Raw genomic sequence first — 18,384 nt, 5'->3', positions numbered from 1 at the left:
AGAACATGTAATGACAATAACAAGCTGGTGACTGATGCTCTAAAACACAGATAAAGAAGCTAACAGTGTCAGATCAAATAAATGGAAGACTAAGTCCTGCATAGTCTTATAAATTAAATAAGTTATCAATGTCAAGATGTCAGCATGTAATAAAAACATAATAAAATAACAACAAATTTGCACAGACAACTTATGAGAAACTATTACACACACTGCAAGACAGCTAGTTACTGCACTGCTACACCGTTAAGAGTGCCTGAACTCCGCAAACTAAACTACGTGACAGCTGAACACAGTGCAAAAACTGCAGAGAATTTCTCTTAGGGGATGATAGTGTTCAAGTTCAGCCAAAATCATCTCCTAAGTAAAACCAATCCCTGGAAATGGACTCACCTGAGATACCAATGAACTATGCATCTGTTCCTGTAAGGCTTTTTTCAGCTGGCTCACATCCTTTTCTAACTTCAGATATTCATTCCAGGCATTTTCCATTTCCTGTTAACAGAAGGAATATTCTAATACAATGTTATGATAAACTTTGAAATCACTCTATCCATTCTCTAACTGAGCACCCCAGTGTTTGTGAGGTGGTGGTTTTCTATTATAAAAAGAAGCAAAAAATCCATCTTGTAGTCTACATTTTTGCTTAGGGTTGATGATAAACTTTAAAATGCTTTATAGCCTGTGAGATCAAGTCAAGAATGCCTAGTTAAAAACCTCTGGCCAGATTCCTCACACAAACCCATTTCTCAAGCATAAAACTGGCATGTAACAGAATCTGTACCATGACTAATACGTTATGAAGGAATCAAGTCTGTTCCGGTTCCATTTCCTTTTACTTTGCTCCTCTAATTAAAACAAGTTTACAACTGAGCTCCAGTCACCTAAACCACAGCTCATGTTTTGCAACACAAAGCAGGCTACCCTTTAAAAGTTCCTCAGACTGTGCTGAAATGGCATTAGCAGTGAATAAACGCGCAGACACCTGGAAAATAAGCTTATCCCTTCACCCTACTTAGATCATTTCCAGCATCCATGGCACTTCTAACCCAGAAATGAGAAAAATCAAGTGCTTGGTGCATTTTTATGTAAGGAATGATGGAATAAGGCTTTTTTTCTGAAGTTTGGAGAAGACTTGGGAGTTCAGGGGAAGAAATAATGGAGGTCTACGAAGCCATGAGTGGCATGGAGAGAGCAGGTAACAACTGACCATTCCCCATCCTTTCTCATACAAGAATAAGGGTCCATCACACGAAACATGTTTAAGTTAGGCTCAAAACAACGAAAAGAAAGTGGCTGTCCACCCAGTGGGGAAAAGATCCGTGTAGTACCTTGCCAAATTATGTTTTGGATGCAAAAAGTTCACAGAATTGAATAGGAGAGTGTACAGGTTCTTGGCCATGAGATCTACTGAGGATCACTGAAGAGACAAACAGAATACCAGCTTCAGGAATTCTCTCAGCAGAAAACAGAAGCTGGATTGGTTATGACAGTAAATGCTACCCACCTCTCCTATCCTTATACTCTTCCCTAAGCATCTGCTTAGGCCCACTGCTTCAGCCAGAACCCTGGGCTAGAACATGCCTTGAACTGGACAGGTACAGCCAGTCTTACAATTTCTTGCCATTTATGCCCACAATCAAAATTTAAATGCTGCCTGTGAAAGTCAGCCATTTCCTACAGGCACAAATCACTGTGTGTATATATATTTAAATAATACTGGCATTTTAATGAACATACTTACTATAGAACTTACTAACAGGAAAGATGTTCACACAATTCCAGAAACAATGTGATGAAGAGCTAGTCCCATATTCATTAAGAGGCAAGAATAATACAGTGAGTACACAACGTCCAGTTTTAATATACTCTCATGGCCAATTCTTAGAAATATTTTTATCAATAAAAATGTAACATTAAATTGCATTTGAATTTTATCCAGTCATAATATCAACAGTAAATTTTGACCAAAATATCAACAGACTTTGTCAATTCCTTTTCCCCTGGAAAAATCCCATGGAATCACATCTATATTTTCAGAAGACTAGCTGAAAGATTTGCAATTTAAGCCCCATACATAAATGAAAAAGGTATATAAAAAGTTTGTTGAGGTGGTTTTTTTTTGGGGGGGTGGGAAAGTGGGAAGGGGGCATTGAAAAGGAAGGCTAGAGAGATTGTTTAATTTTTTTTGTTCAGGTTTAGTACCCCATACCTTAACCAAATCAGTTCTGAATAGGACTTAACTCCCTACCCAACGAACAATACAGTTTTACTCAAACTGGTATTCTAATTATGGTTTTCTTGAAACAACCGAAAACACAAACCGTTGAAACTTTGGATATTTCAGCCCGAATATGTATGAGATCCTCTTGCAAAAGTCTCTGCTGGTAAGAAATTTTTTCAGCATGTTGTGGTTGGTCTTTGTACTGTTCCATCTGCCTGTGTAAGACCTCCAAAACAGACTCCAGCTGATCCTAAGAAAGAAGAAGATGGCACCAAGCTTACATTTACATGGAATTCTACACCTACCTGTGGGAATATGAAAGTTGTTTTCCATGCCTCCAGTCTTTCCTATAAGCCACCAGAGGTTAGGGTTGACCTCCTCTTATGGAGGCTAAGATGTAAATGAAAAAAGTGCAAGAGCCTTAATTAACAAATATAACCAAAATTATGTGGTGTTTTCCATTAAGTAGCCAAAACTGTGGAAAAAACAAAGCACTGAGAGGGTCATTTTCATTTTCAAAAACAGGTTTCTAAACGTGGGTACTCAATCCTAACATAAAATCCAATTCTTTTCCTTACATAAATTTATACACACGTCCAAAGAAAACTACTACAATGCCAGCAGCATCTAGTAATTTGATTTTTGGTTTGCAATTCCCTATTTTACGATTCATTGAAAGTTGTTATTTTATTTTATAAAGCCCTTTTTATTCTACTCACTTTATTTTCCTTAAGGGCTCTTATTTTGTCCTCCAAGTCCTGCAGAATTCTGTCCTGCTCACAGAAAATGCTTAGCTTGACCTGAAAATGAAATCATACAAATATACAACGTCAGATTTTAAAAAACAAGGCAGGAACATCTCCACTAGCAATATTTTACCCCAAAGAGCATAATAATGTGAACATGTAACAGTACAACATCAATAACCAAAACAGTGCGAGAAGTTCTGAAGTGGTATTTGATACTTACATCAATATCACTTTCTGCAATCTTGACAGGTTTTGTACTTCGTTCTTTTAACGTGTCACGTCCTGTCACCTAAGAGGAACAGGTTTTAAAGATCTGAGAAATTTGTTGCAAACTACAACTTAATTACGCTTCAACAAGGAAAAGTTTTGTTAAATATTCAGTACTAACAAAGACTAATAAAATTTTGGAGACAAGTCTTTTCAAATACGGCCTCTATTTTTAAAACAATGTTAGCAGAAAGGATTACTAGTTATATTAGGCTATTTAATAACTCTTACAGTAGCTTGAAATTTTGTACAAAACAGCATAATCCCACCGGTCTATGGTTACAAGGGTCCTGCTCCTGCAAAACCTAACAGTTTTAACAGTTCAGCTTTACTAGCTTTCTTGAAGCCAAAGGACTTGAACAGTTTAAATGCATGGTTGCAAGAATAACAGCATTAATTAAAGACTAAAAATACAATTTTTTGGCAACTATTTAATTCTACAAAGCACAGTCTCTTCCATAGTACAGGGTGAATTTTATTAAAGACAGACTGCTATAGAAGCACTATACTGGAATTAAATGTAATTGATCTATTTTGACGTGTTTATAATATACCAAATCTCTCATTCCATAAATCACTTGTGTCATATTCAATTTCTGGTGAGAAGATTATCTTCCCGCATAACACAGTTTTTAAATCTGTACAGAAACCACACTGTATTATACTTCCAACCTTCACAGCAATCTTAAAACGAAGGCATGCCTATCTCTGTAGAAACATTTATTATTTTCGTTGTCTGTATGGGACCCTTTTTGTAAGTAAATGAAGTTAAAAAAATGGCAATATGATACAGCTCATTAATCAAACAGTTTTTAAGAGCCTTAAAACCTAATGACTTAGTATTACTAATTACAATACTCCTAAAAATTCATTAAGGCAAATACTGTCTCACCAAAGAAATACCTGGTGTTTAGAAGTATGGTACTGATATACAGTATATTTCTATTCATATACAGGCAGAGTTTATGAAGAAAATTCATCTAAATATTGTATTTAATTAATATTAGAGCAGAAGTTGTTGGCTTTTTTGGTGTGGTAGAAGGGGTAGTTTTCTTTTTACCGAGCGACTGGCAATCTCCAGGCTTAATGCTCCGTAGCTTACTTATTAACCTAACGGGCACCTACACGATCATGCTCACTTTCTGAAAGTAATTCTATTTTACTCTAAGCCTAGCTAAATCTTTGATAAACCTGTTTCTCATCTAATGTTCTATGAAGTTAGCCACCTACACTTAGTATTTTCAAGTAACAAAGTAGGTTTAAGACAGAAGAGTATGGCCAGCATTTCTGTTTATGGTCTTCTCCCCTCCAACGGCAGACTCCATTCAAAGACTAATCATGTGTATTCATGTGATCAAATGTTGCTTCACCACCACCAAAATCAAAAGCATTTACTGCCTCTCAAAACTTCCAGTTTTCAGGCATTTTGATTTTCAACAATGATGTGTTTTACATAAGAAACCCCCTTTCCTTCAGAAGTATTAATGGAATTATTTAAATGCCAAATCCTATGTATAACAGTAACAAATAATTAAATTTAACTATAAACACTAGCATGTCAACATAATAGTTTTGCATATTTAATTATCTGCAAGCTAAGAGAATGCAAAAGCCTTTTTCAAAGCAATGGAATTAACATAAAAACCAAGGTCTACAGATTTGGGGGATATTTTAAATTGCATAATCAGGACTGTAAAGAATTTGTTAATTATCAAGCAGCAAACATGAGAACATAATGGAGATATAGCATGCTTTTACGTTTTCAAAATTACACATAGGAGTCACTACTCCACACAACCATTTTCAAAACATGATAAAATGAAACCAAACACTGAGGTCAGCCATAATTTCGCATACAGACTCCCAAAGGGGAGGGGGAGGAGAAAAAAAAAAGAAAGAAAAAAAAGGGGGTGGGGTGGGTGGGTAAGTCTTACAGAAAGCACTACTGGTTACCGTAAGACGCCTGTAAAAGCCAGAATACGTAAACACCGACTGCTATTTTAAAAAGCAATGGGATGAGCACATTTCAGATGCAAGCAGTCTTACATGTATACTGGACAGTAACCCTTGTGCTGAGTTCTTTAGCACTTTGTATATCATGTTGATCAGAGGTCCATTATTTTCTATCTGTTTCAAACAAAAGTTTAGCAATAGCTTGTTACAGATGTAAAAATCAACCCCCCCCAAACCTCTGAGCAGCAGTAATCACATGCTCTTATGTCACACCCATCCTTGAGCTTTATAGTCTCTATCATCTGCCAGTACAGGAGCTGTTACTGGGTATCCAGCTAGCTTGTTATGTTGTGGGCAGGCTGCTCATCCAACCATAAGACTTTTTTCATTTACAAAACACACACACAAACACACAACACGAAACAGGATTTGTTCAGACATGTCCAATTGCAGTTTCAAGAGCGTTACGACTTACAGCAAGATATTTTCTGTGCTATAATATGTAGTAACACTTGCGGCAAGAGCTCTATACTGATAATTTGAGCAACCTAGTTAAAACCTCAGTGGAAGAAGTTATTGCAATCACACTTACCCCTCCTCCCACAACAAATACCTGCCAGGCACTATTATCTCCTTTGTTACCTACGTGACACAAGCTTGTACTAGCAACCTCTTTCAGCTGCAGCTGAAACGAAAGTCTCAGATATTACAGTATGACTGACTGCAGAAGAATGAAGCAGGACCACTGCTGAACCACCGAGAGAGGCCCCAGATTTGGTTCAATTGGTTGCACAATTTATATTTAGTGACACAAACTTTCCTAAACTTCCTCATCCATATTTTGTATAACCTGCTGGGGAATGTTTGTAAAGTCTTGCGAGGTGAGGCTGCCCATCCATCCCTCATGTGGCCTGCTTGAACTTAATTTCATAGCCACGAGAAGGGAAGCTTCCTTCCCCACTTGTATTTCATCTTACTTGCAAAGTCATCTCAGAATCTTGTGGGGAAAACTTTTTCTTTCCTTTGCTCTTCCTTTCTGCTTTTCTAATACAGGGTCTATCCACTCTAGAGATTAAAAACTCCCAGCTGTAGACATCTGCTTGCAGAAGAGGCATGGTTATGCTACAGCATACAGATACGCCATGTCTTCCATGATCCACAACACCTCTATTTCATGAGTGAAAAAAGAATACAAAGTCATTGCTACAATTTTTTTTGGAAAAAAAATTTCATCATCTAAGGGCAGTAGCATTAAAGGAAACCTCCACAATGTATTTGGCAAGTTCAAAATTATCAATAATTTTTCCTCATAGCGTGAGTAAACAGCCTCGAGATGTGGGTTTTTTAATGTCAGAAATAGCTCACATGCAAGAGAAAACTCCTGAAATGCATTAGTATCTCTGGAGCATTTTTACTTCACTCATACTTATGTTATGACCATACGCTATAATATTGAACAATATCATCTTGGTATTAACATAAAAATTATTTATTAGATAATATTTTAAAACACTTAAGTAATAAAAAATAGGCTCGTATAAAAGGATAAGAGCCAGGGGACACACATATAAAACATGTGAGTAATGACAAATTACTAAATGCTGCATAACCAGTTACTGTAATGAGTTTTAGTACTATGGCATGCATTATGCAGTTAATTGCTTAATTGCTATTCCATGTTGAAAAGTTGTATTTTGAAACCTCTAAGAAGAGAGTGATCTTCAGTAATAATGGATTTAGTGAAAAGAAACAAGTTTAACTCCAGTTCTAAAATCTTCAGTCCTATTTGAAATTATTTCATCAGAGTGTGTTTAACTCAAAGCCCAATGAAGTCAAAAGAGAGACCTGAATTAACAGGCTCGCCATCTGAGCCTCCAGTGTCTTAACGAAAAGTACCATGTGTATGAACTGTGCATGTGCCATATTCCACCGTTACCAAATCAGTGATTTGCTGAGTTTCATCCAGCAGTCTATTCTTTTTCCTCATACTGCAAAACAAAGCATCTCTACATTTAGTGGCAAAACACAAATTCAACAACACAAAGACACCCTCTCAAATTTCACATGGTTTCCTTAATCTCTCAGCAACCTGACCTGAATCTTTGCATTCCTGGATCACCACTGAAAGAATGCCCGCTGTGAAACATCACATCATCCTGAGGGAAACACACTTCACGTTTTGAATGGCAAGGTTTTCAGAAGGGAACCAACGCCAACATCAAGTTCCTTTTCACATAAAGATCAGGCGCCCACATACATTTCTCTTTCTGGCTACTGTTGTCAGGTGCTACACAGACTGCAGGAAGGCACCAGAGGAGCTTCCGGGAGACCAAACAGATCTATGCCCCAGACTGCAACGAAGCAATCCAGATGGAATCCACTAAAAAGTTTAAAACCCATCCCAATAATTTTGCTAAGCATATTAACATTTTCAAAGGCTTAAACTGTGGCCACTTTTTAACTGTGAAAACTTCTGTTTTATAATACACAAAACACTGTCTCTATTAATAATTTCTCAAATTGTAGGACCTTTAAATGGAATTTGTCACAAAAACTCAGCCAACAGCTTGGGATGCAGGTACATTTGGCAAAGCCATGAACAAACCAAGAACAAGACCTGAAGTGCAATGTGTCCAACCAATTTTAAAGTTTACACATTTGATCATTTAGACTATATATACCACATACATTATGTGATAAACTCTTTGTATATATGACACTATATATATGCATAATATGTATGACTAATGTTTTCCGTTGATGTATTCATTTATATATTCAGCCATTAAAACATCAGATGAAATTGAAATATGCATACTGACACGGCCAGTCAGCTCATTTAGTTGCACATATGCAACACTCCATGGCATCAGTGAGAGCTACGCACGTGCAATCAATAAGGATAACAAGGTGCCAGCTTTCACTCCACCTTGATTTTCAGAAACACTATATGATTTCAATGTGGTGAGACATCCTACACACCACAGAAAGTGGCTGACTGCTTTGCAAAGCACAATGATTGTAAATTTGGGGTTTGGTTGTTTTCTTTTTTTTCTTCTAAACCTGGTATTAGTAAGTCTAGGTTTGCTTTCAAATTGCCAACTATCAGGTGCACAAGATACAGAAGTAATTTAGTTTAGGCGGATGCTTTGATGCTCAGTATCATAGTTTTAAATTTATTTTTTTTTTTTTAAGGACATATCATGTAACACTCTTTGGGCAGATTGTACCTATGGATGGATGGATGAATGGTGCATTTGAAATCTCTTAGCTGTAATAACATGAAAACAATGTCAGGTGCTAATTAATCACCACACTTTCACAAGAAAGCAAGGCATTATAAATACAGTATGTCATAAAAGCAAGGAAAAAGTCAGATCAAGGAGATTTAAAGGGAAAAAGCTGGAATAAAAGAACACCCTATCTGAACTTAGAGGAGTTGACTTCATATTGGTTCTAATGCTACAGCAGACAAACATTTGGGAACAGTTTTTATCTGGTTTCACTAAACCCACATCACATTCATCTGGAGTACCAGTAACACAAGTTCCTCCTACAAGATGAAGCAATTATACTTTCTGACTTTGCACTTTAATTGCATAGTCACTACTATAAAGACATTCAATATTCTACGCGCCACAGTGATGGCAAAAGACAGAATTCCCATCTCTGAACAGGTGATCTGAAAATCTGCAGGTACAAAGATGACATATAAAAGACCACTGGGTTAAAAAAAATAATAATGGAAGTAGACTCCTATAAAATCTTACCTTTAGATCCAGATACTCCAAATCCTTTTTCAACTGGATGTAAGTGTCATCCGCCTTCAGGTAAGTACATAGGGAAAAAACAATGCAATGTATTTGAATGGTTGAAACAATTTCAGAATACTTGGGTTGGTTAGATATAAGACATTGGGTGAAAGAGGAATCAAAATAACAGAGTAGGGAGCACATTAAAAAAAAAAAAAAAAAAAAAAAAGCAGATTTGCTCCACCAGCATATTGCTATTTACAGCTGAAAATGGGCAAAAAATTTCCCAGGAATATTACTACCTCATGCCCACCCTCCAAACAGAGATTTGAGTTTTCCACCTCTAATGAGATACATAACTACCTGAAACAATAGATCTGCAAAAGTTACTTTTTCAAAGGTCAATTCCTACTGGCTATCCCTTCACTGAAAAAGCGAAGGTGGTATCTATCCTCCAGCACCGTATCTCCCTTTGGGAGCAGAAGAGAAGCCTTCTACCTAACTGAATGTAACCAGAAGCCATCATATAACAAACCATTACAATACTTTTGATCACATTTCATACATATTTTAAGATATGAATTCTTTTATTCAGAGGAAGTACAAAATAAGTTTTGTGACTAAAATACTGAAAGAGATCTCACTTATACGATTAGAGAACCCATTTTTTCTTTTAAGTAAGAGCATTCAACTTGACCCTTATTTTTCATTGGCTCACCTGTAATTGCCATCACCTTAATTTTATAGTTACATTCATCTAGGAACATCCTCATTACAGTCACTTCAAGAAAAAGCATGCACAGAAATCATAACAGTTATTTCTCCTTTTTTCAAAAGAAGTATTTGCAATACAGAACAAAATAAAGTTTAATTGTTGCAAATGTGCTTTGCAGTCAGCCAAAATGCCCCAAATTTCCTAGGATTTCATTGCTATTTTGACAGGATGTTATCCTGGGTACATTAAAATTCAGAATAAAAGAAAAACACAGCTATACCTCTTCTCAAGTTTTGAGCCAAGGAGAATGTGTATGTAGTTAAAGAAAAGAAAACCCCTTTATACCATAAAATCAATAGATCACACCTGCATTTCTTTAGAGGTGTTCACTTACAATTCTCGTCCAATCAGCTTGTAAGTCTGGCTGAGGACTTTGGCTAGGAAGTCTGCCCGTTTTTGGAGAAACCCCTGTTACTATTGCCCATCTTAGTGCAATTGTTCTGTAGGTGAGGTAAGGCAGGACATGAAACTTTCCCAAATTCAAAAATAATTCCTTTAGTTTGGGGCTAATATAAAGTCTTCACCAATTCAAAGAAGAGTCACCCCGTTTTATTCCCAGGTGGCTCCATTTTTGAGGCTCTAATACGAACCCAAGAGCTGTGTAAGTACATTTCAGTTTGATCTCAAGTTTACAAGTTTCATTCACCAGGGCAATCAAGAGCCCTGCCGATGATCCCAAATGCACCTGAGCTTTTCTGAACCAAGGTTCACCTGCAGAACTGACACAGCTGCAAGCTCAGATGGATGTACAAACTGGCTGATGCATTTCCATTTGCAGGTGACGCAGCGTGTGGCACAGGGAGCCAATCCCATCATGAAAGCAGCACAAAGAAATGGGTTTGCTTTAGAATGAACTTCTATTTTAGCCCACATTTCTGAAGATGCAGCATTTTCAGAAATAGTATAAAAAGGAAGTATACATGATGCTTTGAAAATTACGCATCGGTGCCCTATAACTTATAACGCTCATCTTTGATAGCGAATACAGCAGCAAAGAAAAACCGCAAACAACCTGGGAACTGTAAGAATACCAAAGGATGGGCGAGAAAGCACAGACTCAAGCACGCCACTAACAAAGCATTTGCAGAGTCACAAGATGTCATACGGCACAGATGAGCCACGCAGCAGCTGACCTGATAGGTGGAATTAGTTGGCAAGTGCTGCAGTAATTGTGCGATTGTGTAATTTCGTATACTAGCCAACTTAGCCTGATGTCTCCTTAATCGAATGAGAAGCAATGTTAGCTCTTCAGGCTGCAGGTATTTAGACACAGTGTAAAGAGGAAATTAGCAGTCTTCAGGGAGAGGAACTGTAATTACATTTTTCACCTCAGTGCCCAGAAAGCAGTTACTTGACATGATTAAGCAATTATTTCATTAACTTTGTATTTGGTCAAATAAACATAATAAAAGTTGAGTCCTGTAATAACAGACAGCTCACCCCCTGTTCATGTTGCAGATAACAGCAAAATCCCTACAGGCTTTACTGGGAGCTGGTTAAGATTAAGTTCTCATTCAAGTTACTTATGTTTTAACTAATAAAAATACAACTACTATGGAACAAGCAGGATTGGAAAAATTAACTACAATACTATGATGACACAAAAGGAAAAGTAACTCTCAACTTACCGACTTGCCATGCAAACTGGGTGCGCTCACAGTGTGTGTCATGTAGCCCATGGCAGGCATAGAGCGTCGATCAATGTGAGTTGAGCTCTGTAAGAAGCCACAGCCAGAATGGTAAGGATCACCTCCAGTGAGAGGTACGTTGCACTTGAGGGCAAATTTGGAAGATACACACCTCTGCCCCAATTTTCTATTTGAATTCACAGCATGCTTGGATTAGGGTAACATCCATGGGCCAGCCAGATCCTTTGATGATTAAGTAGAGCTTATGAATGAACAAATGCAAATTTAGCACCTGTGACACTGGGCAAATCAGCAGATTCTGGCAGACCAAGATGCTTCAGCAGCACATGCCGAGTGGCTTCCAGCAAATAATAATAATAAAAAAATTCATAAAGTTCCCCCCTACCTAATGTCTCTCAGAGAAAGGCTGGTTGGCTGATGCCCTAGGACAGCCGGCTGTGAATGCCTTCTGTCAGCCAGGGAACACTAAGCTACTGACATGAGTGACACCTTGTGGCAATGGGTTCCATTAATACCAGGGTTTTTTAAATAATCATGTTTTATCTGCCCGTCTCTGCTCATAACATGAAAACCTACAGCACATCCATTCTTTCATCTTTCTCTTAATGCCAAACTTTTACAACTTTCTTCAAGGCAGACTAAATGTCTCGTGATTTATTTTTGTACCTGTCTGAATTTCACTGAATGGTGTTTTGTTCTGCCTTTTTTCCCCCTTTTTAAATTTATTAAAAAAAAAAAAGTGTAACTGGATGGACTTTAATAAAGCATTCCAGGTAGGGGGCATTATAACAGATTTTTGTAGACACATACATTTAGATGTAAAATGATGCTGTGTACTTACATATAAAAACATGAGCAGTTTTTCTCTAGAACCTTTCACAGAAGCAAAGTTTTGCAGATGAGGAAAACTGTATTCCCCTATATTGGTAAAGCCAGTATGATGTAAAGAGTTTTATTTTCTGAGCAAAATTTATGCAGCTACATTGCACAGGAAGAGAAAAGACTGCTGTACATTCCTTTGCAAGGGATGTAATGCTCCTTCAGTTTACACGTGGAGAAACCAAATGTCTGGTATAATATAATCAGGAGTTAAAACAAATATTAATTTCCAGTGCTGCACATCACTAGCCTATTTCATCCTCTGACAGAATACTGTAAATCTATCAATGCTGAAAGACATCTGACAGCTATACAGCATATAAACTAAAAAAAAAATAATAAGCTAAACTGTGCATAAAGCTAGCATGCAATCCAAAGTCATGGTCCTGACCCCACAGTAGGTATGTGAATTTACAGTTCTCTTTCTTTGCAAATACTTTCCCCATCAGGGCCCTTGGTTGAGGTCAAAGAATTCGGTGAATAGAGGCTTTCATTTCCACTTATTCCTGTGTAAGAGCTACCAAGAAAAGTAAACTCTACGTTGATTCAATCCTGAACTTCCCTGCTTTCCTCCTTAGGCAAGGAGAGCCATGTGGAGTACCAAACCCTCGGTCACCCGTGGATAAGAGGGTACAACAGTACCTACAAAAGGAACCATAGTGGAATTCCGCAAAAGGTTACAGTTTCAGATCAACGCTATTTGATTTTGGTTAGCCCAATGATAATGACTTTGCAAAGGGCTTAAATTATCAAACGCATGAAAGATTATTATGTTTTTAGCTGTAACTAAAAACTGAATCAGCTGTAAGACTAAATAAAATAGCAAAGCAGGTAGAGAAAGCAGACACAGCAAACACTGAAGACTACAAGCAAAAGTAAATAATCAAGGAGGAGTTTATCTTGATGAGTTTTATATTCTTGCCTATCTACTCAATACATTAAAATACTACAATTTGTGTATTTTATACATATAAATCTATGCCTTCCAGTTTTTAAACAAAAATACTCCAAACCGATGTGATGTGCCAACAACTTTCCTTTCCCAACCAACAAAACTTGATCAATTTGAAATTATCAGAAAAATAAGAATTTCAGGAGAAAATTCTTCATTGTATTATCTTTTACAACTTGCACAACCTTTCATACACAAGGAAGGATGAAATGAAAAATGAGTAAATTAAATTATCGACGTACGACACCACAGGTAGCACACTTTGAAATCAGTTATAGCGTGTACAAACCTTTACCGCATGGTTTCGTATCTTCCTGGGTGATCCAGCAAAAGGAACGTCTACAGTCTGTCTCTCATCTGATGGTTTAACTGTAAGCCTTTCTGCAGGAGTATGCGGTCTCCTTGGGGGAAAGCTTTTTGGAGGTCCAGGTGGAGGAATATCAGATGGAGAGGGCGGAACCGATATCGATCGTGGAACATCTAATGAACTTTTTGACTTACTACGATCAATGAAGTCTGAAGAACCTACATAAAGTGGGGCAGTGGGGCTGCCGTGTTTAAATTGCTGTCTCTGCTGCCACTCATACAGCTGCCAAACAGTTCCATCCTTGTTTGCTTTCCTTTCCTCCTGGGACATCTTCAAGTGGCTAACGCGATCTTGTGCATATTTGTAGTCACTCGGCAAATTGCGGTTTGGTGGTGGTGGTGAGCTCCCTGAATGCTGCCTGGTATTCTTTGGCAAAGTGTGATAGTTTTCAGGAAAAGGTGGATTGGGACCCTGACGTGTAAGAGTCTGATCAGAAGTGAGGCTGTAAAGGAGGTGGAAGAAATGGGTAAATTTCAGCATACATTGATGAGTGGGAGTGACCGATTAAAAAAAAAAACCAAACCTCTAATGACATTAGCTTAGGAGCTACATGACACAACATCAGAGTCATTTTAAAAGAATTTTCAGAAAAAATAACAAAGTAATATTAACGTATTGCCCAAAAATGTTACCCTGTACCCATGCAAAGATGCAAATAGTATAAATACAGGCTTTTAATTTAGTGTCTAACCTAGGATGACCTACTGGAACTAAAGTTAAGGAACAGCAGCATTATGTACTTAGGCCAAACGGAATGTCAAGAACATGAAGAAAGGAATTATTATGATTAAAGAGCAAATTCATAAATTAAAGTATGTATCTTCACCAAAAGCCTGCTCACCACTAGGTGGTGTGGTTTACGAACAACAAATGCGGGCTCATTATAAAAAAATTACCTTAAAGTGCAAGAAGAAATCTCAATAATCACAGAATGAGTATCTCAGATAATTTTTGTTCATGAGAATTAAAAAAAAAAAAAAAAGGTAAGAAACTGCTCAAAGCCCCCAGATCTGTATGACTGACTTTCATCTGACCTAATCCTTCTGGTTTGACTGTTTTAACCAACACAAGGCTTTTTGCAACAAAACTCACTCAGAAACTAAAATATCAAACAAGGTGTTGCATCCTGGCTTTAGTAATGAACCCATAATATGCTTAAACTGTAGAAATTAAATCTTTTAGGAGGGAGAGAGTTAAGAGAGAATTGGCAAAAGCTCTGACAAAGTTAGCTCTCCTACTCTGAAGTCAAAATCTTGCTGTAACCTCATGCATAAGAACCTGTTTAATTTCTGATTCTCCAGTTAAATATCTGGGGGGTTTGTACATGCAGTCATTTGCCCATTGACTGAGGATCACCAAACAGAAAACCATTCTGCTAGACTTGCTACAGAGCAGCAATACAGAAAATACACAAAACCAACAAAAAACCACCCCCACAAATGAAGATACTTGGAGCACATTCATCACTCCACTCAGTAGGTTCCACTTTCTGCATGAGAGGGAGACCTGATGGTTTGGGAACTGCAGGAATTCCACATGAAAGAAAGGGCAGGATGGAAAGGAACCTCTTTGTTCAGCATCAAAGAATAACAGAAGCAGGGGGAAAGGAACTGCTACTGGTAACTCCTGCTCAGTAACAGCCTCTGCCTCTTGCTGCTTGCAGGATTTGGCGCTGCTGGGTGGCCTTGAAATACGGATGCTCTAGAGGGGACACATAATTCCTCATGCCAGAAAGCAGAATAACTGCCCCGCGCTGCATCCAGTACTTACAGATTCCTCAAAGCACTGCTCTCATAGCACAGAACCGTGATGTTACCTCAAGTTTCACAGTGAAGGCAGGTAGTATGAACAGAGGCAATAAAGATTGGCATTTAGTGGTCAAGTAGCCTCTTTTATTTGTCTGTACCCTGTATGCTCTCCACTGTACTGCTAATTCTTTCCACATGAAAATCAAAGTGGTTGCTAGAAACATGTTTTGTCTAAACAGGAATGAGAATGGAGAAAGCTTGGAGTGGGTGATGCTTCAAAAGGACATCTGAGACAGGCATGAAGCTAGGACAGATCCTTTTGCCTTTTCTGCGGAAAAATGGACAAGGGGGCTTGACCATTCCTATACTCCAACCTAGCAGAGCCGTCTATTGAATGGCAAACTAGTGAATGTTTCAAATCGTCTGTGTGTGGTTTCTTTCTAATTGAACGTGAAAGGGTTCAGTACTGACATCAGCCGGAATTAATGGTAGTCAATGAAGTGACCAGGGCTAGCAGCTTTAGGAGCTAACACCGTCCGAAAAGAAATACCCCATGAGATTTATTTGGGGAGGACACACAGAAATATCACACCTTTCTTCCAAAAAAGAATTAATTTGTCTGAAAGGAACTAAAAAATGTTTGGATGAAAGCAGTACTTTGAGCAGCTGGGAAGTGCCAGCTTCATGCAATACTTCAGCCTGCTAGAAGAAACCCCAAAGCTGCACGTGCGTTAGACTGCACAGAGAAAGTCACATCCAAGCTGAATTTTAGAGGCAACTGCCTATATACTGAGAAATTGCAGCCTGCCTGTATATGAAGATGGGAGAAACCTCCAGCTGAGATGGCAGCCTTTAAGCAGGTGGCATCTCTACCACGCAAGTTTTCAGAACCTTAAAAATCATTTACGCTACATAAAAACAGGTACTAAGATGACAGATCAATTTCTGCAACGGGAAAAGAACGCTGTCCCAAATGACCCCACTTAGTCCACAACGGACTGTGGACAATTGCTTTCTCAAGGATCAAGAGTAAAAATGAGCAAAAGCAGTTGTTCTCGTGAACCCCCCGCTCTTGAATGATGAGGTAGAAATAATATAATAAGGAAAGCAGACATTGAAGAGTGAAAAACTGGCCTGATGCTATATTATATGATTACAGGCCATGAAAATCATTCAGGGACCGCAATGGGAAGCAATGGCATGGAAGATCTTTTAAAAAGAAAAGACAAAAGTTCAAATGAAAACAAACACAATTATTGGAAAACTACGTCCATTCATGGGAAAGCAGAGAAGCTAACAAAGACAATTCTTCTTAACAAAGACTTCTTCCTTAAGCACATCAGGAAGGAACGGAAAGTTCTGCGTATCAAAAAATGTTTAACACTCTATTTACAAGGAAGGAAATTTCTCAACATGACTGCATTTAGTTGTGAAATACTGAGCTTATCTTTATCAGATTTATGTATGTTTTTAAGTGCAAATAAACTGTTAGCAATGGCAGATTCTTTACAATAATGCATTCCCTATGTCTATCCAGGTACTGCAATCAAACCGAAGACTAATAATCTCTTGACAGCTGCTGTTTGATGGTCCTGACCTTTAATTACTTAAAACCAAAATCTCCTGAAAGCCTCCTTTCAACCTTTTCAATTCTCTAGATGTCTCCCAAAGGCTAGCACGAACCTTACCAAAGCAGGTACTCCCCTTTGCTGAGAACGGAGTGGGGTTATATGGCTACACTGGATGTAACTGTGGTGCAGCCAACAGTTCATTGAGAGGTAGGTGAATGTCCAGAGTGACAGCTAACATCTACTAGTTAGCAAACAGTTCCAAGTGCTTTTTTTATAAAAAGGGGAAGTAAAAGATCTATTTGAAAGATCTAAATATCCACATAAAAGGTGCAATCCCTGCAAAAAGTTATACAAACTGTTGTATTTGTGTGAAGCCCCCCTAGCTGAAAGAGTTCTTTCTTGTCATAATCCACCTGCTGCAAGCCCTGCACCTTTAAACACCTGAACCAGGAAACAAAACAGTACTCATTCTGTGTCCAAAAATTATAAAGGCTTCTAGAACCTCAGAAGTTCTTTGTAACGTTTCAGGTGGAGTAACAATTTCTTAATGCTCTGCATTGACTAAGTGGTCCACTCATATTTACTAAAATCAAAATAGAATGTCAATCAAATCATTGACTCCCTTAGATATCTATATCCTGCAATCAAGCCAACATTTGACAACTAACATGCCATTTCTGTCCATCAGCTAAGTGCACTGCGACAGCCTCTTCAGGCTTAGAGAGGGTACCGTTTAAAAGATTAATCTCTTAATCTTCAGGAAGGTAACGTTCAATTTATTTTGAACTCAAAGAATATAGCAGCACTTGTCAAGGAAAGACAAAGAAAACAAGGTCAACTGAACTAAAACAGAACACAAAGAAAGTTCTTAAGAAAAAAATTTATACATATATATATATATATATATATAAAGTTAGATTTTGGTTACATTGCTGTAGTGAACTGTCGTGAAGTTTCATTGAATACTTGGCAGCTCCAGCTGAGGTAGCTGGTTTTATCTAAAACAAAAACTGGCACCTGCAGCAGCGCTATCTTAACTCTACACCTGATACACACTTAAAGGTGATTTACTGGAAAGAGTAATTAGGAAGAAAACAGTACTTAGCTATCACTCAAGCCTGTTTACTGCCTATATTTTTGATGTGAAAAACATCAACACTTTTTTTTTTTTTTTAAGCGCGGGCTAATTAGTTTAACAGTTTTCTGTTATTATTTTTGACTAATACACCCGTGGGTGTAAGAAGAACCAACATACCAAGTACTTTTTTTCATTAAAATCATATACTTTTGGGAAGTATTGCTTGATATCCAAGCAAAGAAGATGTAAGTAAATTGACTCTAGCAGTCTAGAAAAATGTTAAACAGTATTGTGAAGTATAAAAGCTGCTTCAAGGGCAATTCCAAAGATTAAAAAATGGACTTCCAAACAGAATCAGCAAGTCTTAAATTTCCTGACCAACGTTAGGTAAGCATTAAAAAAAAAATACTAAAAGTTTTC

General features: G+C 37.7%; 1 protein-coding gene across 10 annotated transcripts in view; it reads right to left on the bottom strand.

Moving 5' to 3' along the window:
• Positions 1–18,384, bottom strand: part of PLEKHA7 (pleckstrin homology domain containing A7) — a 159,983-nt gene that overhangs the window by 20,649 nt on the left and 120,950 nt on the right. For all 10 annotated transcript variants that reach the window (XM_055813432.1, XM_055813434.1, XM_055813433.1 and 7 more), the window contains 7 exons: positions 13,490–14,009; positions 11,349–11,435; positions 8,964–9,017; positions 3,194–3,262; positions 2,944–3,024; positions 2,325–2,474; positions 394–495 (listed from right to left, as the gene is read on the bottom strand). In XM_055813432.1, the coding sequence (XP_055669407.1) occupies positions 394–495; positions 2,325–2,474; positions 2,944–3,024; positions 3,194–3,262; positions 8,964–9,017; positions 11,349–11,435; positions 13,490–14,009 (1,063 nt within the window). The remainder of the gene's footprint in view (positions 1–393; positions 496–2,324; positions 2,475–2,943; positions 3,025–3,193; positions 3,263–8,963; positions 9,018–11,348; positions 11,436–13,489; positions 14,010–18,384) is intronic.

Source organism: Falco peregrinus, chromosome 9 (assembly GCF_023634155.1).
Source record: "Falco peregrinus isolate bFalPer1 chromosome 9, bFalPer1.pri, whole genome shotgun sequence".
Taxonomy (NCBI): Eukaryota; Metazoa; Chordata; class Aves; order Falconiformes; family Falconidae; genus Falco; species Falco peregrinus.
This window is presented reverse-complemented; position numbering and strand designations above follow the sequence as displayed.